Source organism: Eucyclogobius newberryi, unplaced genomic scaffold (assembly GCF_026437365.1).
Source record: "Eucyclogobius newberryi isolate DKJ021-1_F unplaced genomic scaffold, fEucNew1.0.hap1 SCAF_2, whole genome shotgun sequence".
Classification (NCBI taxonomy): domain Eukaryota; kingdom Metazoa; phylum Chordata; class Actinopteri; order Gobiiformes; family Gobiidae; genus Eucyclogobius; species Eucyclogobius newberryi.
The window spans coordinates 28,956,928-28,968,524 of record NW_027315834.1 but is presented as its reverse complement, the minus strand read 5'-3'; the positions used below and the strand labels follow the sequence as shown (position 1 = coordinate 28,968,524).

The window sequence follows — 11,597 nt, the reverse complement described above, 5'->3', positions numbered from 1 at the left end:
ACATGACAACAGCAATAAACAGACAATAAGTGAACTAAAGTATTAAATATTGTTGCTGGGGTAAGTAGGAAGAAGCAGAGGATAGAGCTCGAGCTGCCACACTTCCCCCTGCAGGGGTGCTCCAAGGGCAGCGCAGTTAAAACTGTGGGTCTTACAGTATTTCTGTTCCTAACAGGCCATAAGACCATAATTAATTTCAAAGAGGAACATTTTGAGCCTGATCTTAAAGAAGAGACGTGTCGGCCTCTTTAACATGGACAGGAGCTTTGCAGCATGTATAAGGATCACCAAGAGAACATGAGACGACAGCAGCTTAGTTTAGATTTATTACAAGAGTTTTTAAAACATTTGTTAAAGGGGTCTTGTTGAACAGGAGGGCGGAGTAATCAAATGTGGGTGTTATCCAGGTTTTTCCAGGGGTCTAGGAAATGCCCGGGCTGAGCTGGCTCTGGGGCGTGCTGTTAGCAGCTGGCACTGCTGTGATGGTGTGGAGTCCCCAGTGCCCCCCAGTTCCTCCCACAGAGCGGCCGACTGGTCTGTAGGCTGCCTGGACACATCCCACTGGAGACTGGAGACACAAGAGCTGAGAGCAAATCAACACCAAGTCATATTCCACTTATCAAATTTATCATGAAATGAGTAGAGCCAAAGTGTGGTGTGACATGAACCTGGTACAATGCATCTCTCCTGGTCATGTTAATGTATAATGTGCACTAGCCCAGTCTGAAATAAATAAACTAATTTAACTATTACGCAGATGAAAACAGACCTGATTTATATGCGCTCTTTTACATTGTTTGACACTGACGTACAGGGTCTAGTACCATGACCTCGTTTCAGGGTAAGTGATAGTGAAGTGTCATCCGGGTTTTTATATCCTTCACACAAGCGCTGAGTCTGTCCACTTGAGTCATTGATAAATACAGAGTGTCATGTGCGTAGAAGGCTTAGGGTTAAGTTAATGCCATGTTACCAAACTTTATTCAAACATATTGGAATCCTTCACACCGTTTTGTAGATGTTTAATGACGGTAACTTTTGGGCATTTTCGACTATTTGGTGACGTATACAACATTATTGCATAATTCCACTCTTTGGAGGCAAAATTCATTGGCTTGTGGCTAATATTTTTGGTCTCTTGTTTTCTTTTGCTGTCCATGTGTCAAGATGAGCTGATTCTAACTACCGTATTCTCCAGACTATAAGTTGCACCATTTTTTTATAGTTTGGGCCGGGGTGTGACTTATACTTATACATTTACTTATATACTAATACTGATACTTACATTCCAGAGCGACTTATATGTGATATTATTTGTCATTTTCACACTTGCCATCGTGTTTTTTTCTTCTCTATTATGCATTTTTTTGTCCGGAAAATACGCACTTATAGTCCAGAAAATACGGTATCATAAAGTTACATATTCTTCAAAGCATTTTAAAATTAATGAAGCTCTCGGTGCACCCTGGGGACAGTTTACCCAGTCTACATTGCCCTTTCCTCTGATACAGTCACACATGATCCGTCAGCTGCACAATTTCTCATAGTTTTTAAATCAAATGAAGCCTAGAATTACATTTCTTTAGATTTGCATCAACACCAACGCCTCCTGGAAGACTACAGCCTTCGAGTTAATGTTTTGCCAGAAATTTCAGATACGGAGGTGAACTGTTTCCTGCAATATTTCTCTGAGAATAGGATGAGTCACTGTTGCCATATAAACGCAGCCTGCATCAGAGCAGACGACACTGTGAAATCATCTCAAACCATCCTGGGGCCTCGGCTGACAGCTGGACAAGCATTATTTGTTAATATAGCCGAGAAAAAACAGTAAAATAAAGAATGAAAAAGTCTGGATTGATTTTTTATGTTTCTTCTTCTTATGTTTGAGGACAGACATATAAAGCCAAAAGCAAAGGTCCAATAGGCACTTATAACAACAATATAACAACATATATTGACACATATAAAATCGTGTCATATTGTACTTGTCAATAGGTTAATAGCCTTTGTGATATTTGTATTGTGTTTTTCTGTGACTAAATGACTCCCTCTGGTGTTCATTTGTAGTACATTTCTTGACATTTCTATGAAAAACCTGTCGTCAATTACATATAAATATTATTTTCACAATGTCCAATATGCAGCTAAACATATTTTCCTTTAATTGTACCACAGTATTTTCATGTTGAAGACAATATAACTAACACTTTTACTACTATTATTATTATTATTATTTTTTTTTACTTCTTATTAAGAATGAGAGGTTTTGTCGATAAGAGTTTTGTTTATAAGAGCTTTTCTATTAAGAGTTTTTTTTTTTTTTAAAGCTTTCTATGTTATCTGTTCTTTTACTTCTGTACCTACTTTCGATGCAACACCGAAATTTCCCCATGTGTGGACTAATAATGGCTTATCTTATCTTCCATCCATTTTCTATCGCTTGTTCCCTTTCGGGGTCGCGGGTGACTGGAGCCTATCCCAGTGACTTCGGGCCTTAGGCGGGGTACATCCTGGACAGTGGCCAACTCGCCGCAGGGCCAGCTTATCTTATCTTCCTAAATATATTTTTATCGTGCCAATAAAAGGAAACCATTCAGTTGTATGTGATTCTGTGAAAGACCACGTTGCATTTTCAACATCACAAAACTTGGTATCATTACGTCATACCCTCCGGTGTCAAACATGCGTCCTGGTGAATTAGTCCACAGAAATATTTTTATTTTACAAGTTTAAACACAATTTTGGTATGCGACTGAATCAACGTTCCCTTTTCTGACAAACGCAGCTTTTCTGAGTGATTCATGCCTTTTTGACCTGTGTGCTGTGACACTCCGCTTTGTGTTTCAGTCTGTGGCCATTGATGAAACACATTTGGACACCCCTATTTTATACCGTATTTTCCGCACTATAAGGCGCACCTAAAAGCCTTTAATTTTCTCAAAAAACAACAGTGCGCCTTATAATCCTTACATTATATGTGGATTAATTCTGGTTGTTTACGGACTTCAAAGCGATTTTGTGTGGTACACATTTTATTTTGCTTAATGCACCTTATAGTGCGGAAAATACGGTACTATTCATGCAAGAAGCAAAAAGTCTTTACAGCAGGAGTCATTAATTGAAGAAAGGAGCTCTTGTTTACTTAGTCAACTCACTTTATTTACAGAGTACTTGAAGAGCCATGTATTCAAACGTTATCACTGCTTTTCCTTTTACACAGGACATTATTCTTCTAAATTTTGACCGTTCAATACGTCTGATCTAGATATTTGTGAAATCTATGGAGTGCTTCTCATTGTATCCAGTACAGCAAATTCCCCTCTGGCAAACAATAAATTAAATCCGTTTTAAACATGCTTCTTAGTCCAGACACGAGTAAAGCAGTGGATATAAGTAGGTAATTATTCCTGGTTAGGGGCAAGACAACATGGCCTGCGATAATTCAATATAAGAGAAAGTCTAAAACAAAGTAAAAAATAACATTACAGTTAAGGTTACAGCTCCATCACATGTTAGAGAAATGAAAAGTTAATGTTAGTTTTGTAACAGCCAAATGACGATTAAGGCGCTTTATTTCCAATGGGTTACTATACAGATTACATTGCTACGCCAATATGTTTGATTGAACGACTAAAGAGCAGAAGTGAGAAACTATTTTTAAACACAACGGGTTCTCAAAGAAAAGACCACTTCCATGAGCAGCATGAATTAAATTAGTTGATATCAGTTTGGTTACGGTTTAATGATCACCGAAAATAAAACAGGCAACAGAGATGTACAGACAATCATACAAAGAAAAACAAGTGTTTTTTTTGTTTTTTAAAAGGATATTTCCAACACTTTTTTTTTTTTAAACGTCTGCTGCATCCGTGTGATTTAGACTTGAATGGCATTAACCATGACAATAACAGTGCTCTTTCTACACATTTCTACACTTGCGATGTAACGCGTCATGTGAAAACTCCCTGATCGGTTCAATCGATGATGACAAATGTAATAGAAAACGCAACGTTTATCTAATGGCTGTTTCAACGTGAACTCAACAAGATTAGGCCCAAATTTATTTCTGAAGAGTACAAGTTTTTTTAGGTTTTGGGTCCTATCAAACAAGGCCATACAGCCATTTATACTACAAACTACAGTAAATCTCAAAATTGCCAATTCATAAGTCCTCCCAAATTAACTATTATTCGTCTATTTACATGAGACGACGCTTCATCACCAATAGTTGCCTTTCATGCGTTGTTGATTACTTGTGATCTTGGGAAGAAGAACAGTTTGACGCCGTCGCCTGTTGCCTGTAAATGGAAGCGCTGAACAGAAATGTCACGTTTGTAACTTTTAAAACGTACCAGTATGTCCCGACTCCAGGACATATCGAATGGCTGTTGAGGGCTGAGTGCCATTTTGTGTCCATGCATTTAAATAGCAACACAAGAAGGGAAAAAAAAAAAAAAAAAAAAAAAAAAAAAGACTATCACACATATAACGCGTCTTAGATAGAGGAAAGTAAGTCACCCATAGGTCTGCAGCAGTATATCTCAACATTTCTTTCTTTCAAATAGAATTGGAGTAGATAACTTTATATTTTTTTTGTGTCCGTTAAATGCAAATGTAGACAGAATAGGAGTACATTGTGTGGATCACATTCAAACGCCTAATCCCGATCCCTCTTATACTTCGTTCTTGCCCGCATAAAGCCTGGTCCATGTTCGAGCTGCAGAAAAAGAAAGAAGAAGGAATTTTAATTAGTGCATGAATAAGATCGTTGTTGGAGAAAATAAAAGAATACAATGCAACTTTGTACATTTGTTTTATGTGTTCTCTAGACTAGCTGGACTGGGACATCCAAATGAAGACAAGATAGACACCTAGAGATACACATTTGGGGAACTACAGGTGTACGAGATATGAACCTTGTGAGATTATTAGAGTTATGGAAAGGTTCGGGGCAATATGACGGTAAAAACAGAATCATGATGTTGTGATCCCAGCGACGATATGCCGTTTTGGTAATAGTATCATATATTGTTATGTTATGAGTCGCAATAAGTTTCCAACCAACACGTCGTATTAGTCATGAGCTCAGAAATAAAGTGATTTAACCAATCGGTGAAAACTCTCAGAAACGCTGGGGACAGGACGATTCTCTAAATAATATCGAATCATTTGATGCTGGTGTTTCGATTGGACCGACTTTGCTGTGTTTGTTTGATACCCACGTGTGCCTCCATGTGCACCGTGTTGTCATTTTGGTACATTATGCAAATATAAGAAAAGATTCTGACAGAGATGGGTTTTAGTCATAGCTGGTTTTACGTTGATAAACCCACAAATTAAAAATAAAAAAAACATGAAATGCTCTAAAAATCACTTTTGGCTTTATGTGTCATTAAATAATGACGCTTGTGATCCACATGTGACCATTATCTATTACACTACTTAAAAAACACCCTTTGTTTAGTGATAAAAAGTGGCCACGCCTAATTTGGGGGATTTAATTAAACCCACAAAACCGCACACAATTCTTTTAAAAAATCTAAAAATTAAAAAGTTACTGGGTTATTTAAATGTTACCGAATGTGTTGATAGAACAGAACTGTGACACTGGACATTTCTATACAGTGACCCAACCTGATGACCCCCTGTGTTAAGTAGCACCGAGACCTTTGTTAGTTCAATTTATTCTCCCATTGTGACTACTCAAAGTTCTAAAATGTTAGTCTTAGTCATAAATCAAATTGGAATCGATCACATTTCAATTCAGATTTCTCGAGGGCAATGCGTGAGTTGTACCTGTCTCAATGGCACGAGTTTCATTTTTTTTCCACTCTTCTGCGACGTCATTTGCCAGAGGGTCGTCTGGGTTGGGAGCACTTAACAAAGCCTGGATAGATAGCAACACTGTACGGATCTGAAGAGCTGGGGACCACTTATCTATAAGACAGACAAAGAAAAACAACGTAATCAATAATAATATTCAGTTCTATGGAGTGTTCAAACAATAGAGAGCAAGAGATTTTGCTGATAAAAATTAGGGGGGAAATGGTTAAATAAAAATAAATCCTAATGTTTGGATTGCATAATTTTACATGGATTAAAAATCAAAACAAAAAAACTCCAAATTCAATTAAATGTTTAGAATATTCAATGCGTTCACACAATAATTGATTGGTTTGTTATTTTTTATGTGTGTTGGTTGCTTGATTCTGAATGCTGAAAACATCCAAATTGAAGTTAAATAAGAAGCACAAACATGATTGAAATGGAAACCATTGATTGACAACACAATAATTTTCATGTGTTGAAAGAGTTGAGTCTTTAGCCAGTAGTTTAACATAAAAAAACAAAAGGTCATAGGTTTATGGTGCTGCTGTGATATTACATTTATGAAAATGAAATACATTAAATATTCACCTTTCAAAATGTCTAAACATATTCTTCCCAGTTTGTCGACGTTGGGGTGGTAGATTTTGGTCATAAATCGCACTTTGGGAGCTGCCATGGGATACTCTTCTGGAAGAAACAGTTCAAGTTTAAATGTCCCTCCTTCAAAGGGAGAGTCTGCAGGGCCCGCGATGACCACATGGAAGTAACGCGCATTGCTTTCATCTGGAAGAGCCGAGATCCCGGGAACAGGCTCCTGCACCAACCGGTGTGTTTCCTAAATACAACAAAATACAAACATACGGCGAATTACATCTAAAATAATACTACTATGTGTAGTTCCTAAATGCCAAAAACTGTCCATGGGTTCCAAGATGAAAGGCTAGAACCAGTGTCACTATGGTCCAGAAAACACATTGACAGAGCCCATACTGACAAAATAAGTGCAATGTTTTTCAACCAACATTCACATAAGAGTGATTCTGCACAAAACATGCACATATGTGATATTATTGTGGAGAATTAGAACTAGCTAAATTAATTAAAGTTAAAGGTAACCGTATTACTATATATTTACTTGTATACTGTATTATATTATATAAAAGGTATAAGATTTACTCTCAGGTAAAGTATCTGACAGATGTACTTACACCTACATAATAAGAGAACTACTGAAAATGAAAGAAGGAAGTGCGACTTGGCTTTGACTGGAAAAAGGTGCCGCGAACAATTAAACCCATGAAGAACATTTAACAACGTCCACTCCACACGATGACAGGAAAAGGAAACACCTAAACATGAAAACATGAACAGATACTCTTCGTTCTGGTTGAACCTAACAAGCAGCTGCTGGTGTGAAGCAAAGGCCCTCTGACAATGAAGGAGGGGCGGACACGGGGCTGGAGTATATACATGATCAAGTTTTACTTTTGTGGAATACGACAGCGCCTTAAGATGCACGAAAATAAACATAAACAGATAGATACTTGAGAGCCGTTTACATTTCTACAAACATGAGGCTGAGGAAGCATAGCCACCTCGCCGTCGTTAGCTTTAGCCTAGCGCACCCATTCATATCCCGATTTGCACACACGCCAACACAAACTACACGACCCCCGACAGAGCCACTGTCACAAATATTATGAAGCTGGTTTACTAGAACTACAACGAAAAGACCGATCCAAATGGTTTAAGAGGAAAAAGCAAACCTAACACTTGCCAAATCGCGCTAGCGTGATAACTAGCATGATAAGCATCGGCTAACACTGCCAATGCTCCGTGACTATTTTTTCTCACTTTATGCCTGCATTATAATGAAGCGTAGTGCACTGTGCGTGTACATATTGTAAATCGTCACTCCATGTGTCGTGCAGTTGCGTGTACCTTTACAATCCTACGAGACAGACCGCTCATCTTGTGTTAGCTGTTGTATTTTTAGCCGTGGACTTCTCTCGATTCGGACTGAGCTGCGTGGGCGGGGCCGGAGCACTCACTTCCGGTCGCTTCAGATGACGTAGTGTAAACCATGGATCTATGGTGTAAACGGTTATTTTACAGAAAACCCTATTTTCTATTTTGCAAAATGAATGACAACAATATAAACACTTTGGAATTTATCATTCCAACAGTAACAAAGCAATGAAAACCAAAGAGGTTAGTTAACCTGGATTCTTATTTGTCTATTTCTTTCGCTTTTAATGTAGACCTATAATATTTATTTGAACAATTTAATTATTTTAACGTTAGCTGATGCTAGCTGCACTAGTTTGTGACAAAGTCACATAACCAGAAGGTCCTTGCTAGGTTGATTTCTGTGTGGAATGTGTCAGGCATTGCCCTGCATCATTTAAGGATGGGTCAAAAGTCATTAGATTACTCAGGAACAGGAACAATTAAGTAATTTAACCTTTATAACGTTACATCTCTTTACCATAATTTGAGTGGATAATACAATCTGTCAATCACATTTACAGTGCATTGCAATAATTCATACCAAGGTGTATATTTAACATGAATGAATGCATGGTTAAACTTGCATGTAATATACACATTTTAATTAAAGTATCATCTGTAAAAGGTAGCAGGAGAAGTGTATAAAAACCTGCCGCATATAGTCACAATCCCAGTGAGAACAGCACACTGGTACTGTATCAAAAAGCAGTATGATATTTAAAACAATGATGATTGACCTTTTATTTTACAAGCTGTATTTGTAGGTGAGACTTTGGTTGTCTCCACAAGGCATAAGTCTTGTAATGTTGCATCATTAATTACTTTACTAAAGAGACAATTGTGTATTTAACAGTTTATTACATAGAAACAAAGTCAAGATTATATATTTATGCCCAGCTTCTATCTGTCCTTTAGACCCGTCTTTCTGCGTCTTGTGCGATACCTGTAATAAAGAACAAAAATAAACATCATATTTCTTTAGTTATTCATTATTGAAAATGGCAAATTATCTATGAGAAAATAAATATACAAAATCAGGAAAAATTGATTGGTGAAGTCTGGCATAACATAAAGACTGTATAAATCACATTAACTTGTACTTACAGTCCCACTGGATACCAGCGGTGTTTAGTGGTGAAAAACATCTTGCTCAGCTCCTCTATGGACGGACCCTTGTTTTCCCTCAGCACGTCTTTGCTCAGATGGGCTTTAAGAACCTGATCGTGTGTCTCAGGAACATCGCTCACAGGGTCTGGACGTTCAATGGCCTACAGAGGGTGCAATCACAAATTAAAACTATAGTGATGTACCAAAAGAGATACATGAACAGGTCAACAAAACACCTTTCACATCATGACAGAATAGTCAGTTGTAAATCAGTGAAGCTCGTCCTCCTATGACTTTCTAAATATTATCAAACCAGGGCGAGACTGGGACTGATCCCAGACTAACAAGGAAAATAATTAATTTTAGACCCTTATGGAAATGGTAGTACATTTCAAGAAGCTAATTTGTTTAAAGAAATATGTTTTTTAACTTATAGGCTTAAAACAAATAACTAAATAAGATGTAAACAAACTAAAAAACAAGCAGGCGCAGAATGTCAGTGAAAAGAAGCTCCGCTCACACTATGGTGCTGTTTCTTTTTGTCTTGATTGAAAAATATATATTCATCTAATTATTAGTCATCATAACTCAGGTTCCTAACGTTAGAAGACATCGCTGTAAACTGGCTTTCATACCTGAGTGAGCTCATAAGGAACGTCAGCTGTGGGATGGTAACACACTACAGTCATTCCATTCGTAGTGACACCAACTTGCACGTTACTGAAACCATAAACGACAAATATTAGATTCAGTCGCTCAAACAAGCTCGTATTAAATGACATACCAGTAATCTGGGTCATCGAGCGGGGGGCGGGTATGCTTCTGTTGAACCGCCACCAGACACGCTGCGGGCAAGCACAAACACGCCAGCGTCACTAAAGATGCACTTCACAAAGGAGGTCACGATATGAATCACGAGTGTTAAGATTATTGTAGGAAAAACATTGCAATTTAACGATTATTCACGATTACTGAGACTTTAACCAACAACAGCCTCTTTCATTCCCCTGGTCTAACATGTTACTGTTCCTCAAGTTTGTAACTGGCTTTACAAAATTGAACTTTCTGAAAGACAAAATAAAGTTAAATGTTGCAAAACTGCCAGCTAAAAAAACATTTTTGGCCTATATATATATATATTGAACTTTACTTTATTATGCTTTGAAAATATTGATTATTATTTTTTGGTTCTTTACAATTCTTCAATTATACCTGACCTTAATAATCACAATTATGGATAAACCTAATAATCTTGACATCTCTACTTGTAGATGGTCTGCCACCTGCTTGTTTCCATGGAAATGGGCCTGCATGTTCCACAGTATGGCAATAAACTTAAGATAAGATAAGATAAGATATTCCTTTATTGTCCCACATGGGGAAATTTCATTGGTTGTGCATCTCTGTGGTCACCAACAGCCAGGCCAGGTGACAGGTCAGATCTGGTTAGAGGAAACTCACACAGAACGATGGTCATTATAGTGTTTATTTCGTCTTCTTCTTTGTAATTAAATCTACTGAACCTACCTTCAACTGAATAAATATCTGACAGATCATTTTAATGCCATACTGTGGACCATTTTAAACACAGTACCATCATCTCCATAGATACAGGCATGTAGAAAAAAAAAACAACCACAAATGTTACAAAGTGTTAAAAGAAGGAACGGGGTTAAATGTAGTTGGTATAAAAAAAGTCAGAAAAGTAATATTTCATAGTAAATTAAAAACTCAATGACCAAACTATTATAACGTTCACATATATATATATATATATATATATATTTTTTTTTAATGATAAATCACTGGAGGTTTGAAGCGGCTCCATCACAATTCTCAACTGCTTCTACACAGAGCTAACAGTTAGCTACATGACATTAGCCGCAGCAGTGATGTCACAGGGGCAGAAGCTGTTCCGTTTTTTACGTTTATGAACCAACAACCCTATATATGACAACAACCATAACCTTACTTTGAGCATTCCGTATTGTAGTGCCGCAAAACAGTCGCATTAAATGCCCGTGAAGCCTGCATAAATGACCTGAAGCCATGCTCGGCTAGTTCCTGCTGTGCATCAGTGTTATGAGTCCGGTGTAGCATTGCAGTCAATTCATTAGTGGTTCCGCGCACCAATTGTTCAAATGCCGTTATATGATAAAAGCATGGATGTATTGGATAAAAGTAGTTCCTGGAGGTGGGGGCGGTCTCCTGTCCTCGCCCAGCCTAGTAGATGCACGGCTGCCAAGCAACGACATCAGTGGAATTCTCAAAGCCTAAAGAATGAAGCTTAAAGAATAAAGCTGTACGGTGGAAGCACCGCACATCAAAGGAGAGGAAGATGAAGAAGCTATTATGTTAAGGGTGTTGCACAACCCTTAAACAACAAAGTCTGAGGAATAAAGTCTGGCGGTAATGCAACACTTGGATGCCAACCGCCATAAAACAACAACAACAACATTAAGGAGCTTGATTGGGCAGATATAGAAAACAGGCTAAAGGCGCTAAATGGGAGTCGGAGTGATGGGGGTCTGCTTGTGGGGAGTCAGAGTGATCAGAGTGACGAGATGGGGGTGGGGGTGGTCTCCTGTCCTCGCCCAGTCTCGTAGACGCACGGCTACCAAGCAGCGACATCAGTGGAAATATTAAAG

The 11,597-nt window shown here is 37.9% G+C and overlaps 2 protein-coding genes across 2 annotated transcripts; both read right to left on the bottom strand.

Moving 5' to 3' along the window:
* Positions 1 to 3,135: 3,135 nt before the first annotated feature.
* On the bottom strand, positions 3,136 to 7,908 carry ube2nb (ubiquitin-conjugating enzyme E2Nb). The gene is made up of 4 exons (XM_072454927.1): positions 7,774 to 7,908; positions 6,421 to 6,667; positions 5,800 to 5,940; positions 3,136 to 4,720 (listed from the first exon to the last, which is right to left on the bottom strand). The coding sequence occupies exons 1-4, from the start codon at positions 7,801 to 7,803 to the stop codon at positions 4,677 to 4,679; spliced, it is 462 nt and encodes a 153-aa protein (XP_072311028.1). The 5' UTR covers positions 7,804 to 7,908; the 3' UTR covers positions 3,136 to 4,676.
* Positions 7,909 to 8,680: 772 nt separating this feature from the next.
* mrpl42 (mitochondrial ribosomal protein L42) lies at positions 8,681 to 11,043 on the bottom strand. Its single transcript, XM_072453688.1, has 5 exons — positions 10,922 to 11,043; positions 9,734 to 9,794; positions 9,585 to 9,669; positions 8,947 to 9,110; positions 8,681 to 8,785 (listed from the first exon to the last, which is right to left on the bottom strand). Exons 1-5 carry the CDS (start codon positions 10,998 to 11,000, stop codon positions 8,743 to 8,745), a joined length of 432 nt encoding a protein of 143 aa, XP_072309789.1. The 5' UTR covers positions 11,001 to 11,043; the 3' UTR covers positions 8,681 to 8,742.
* Positions 11,044 to 11,597: the final 554 nt, after the last annotated feature.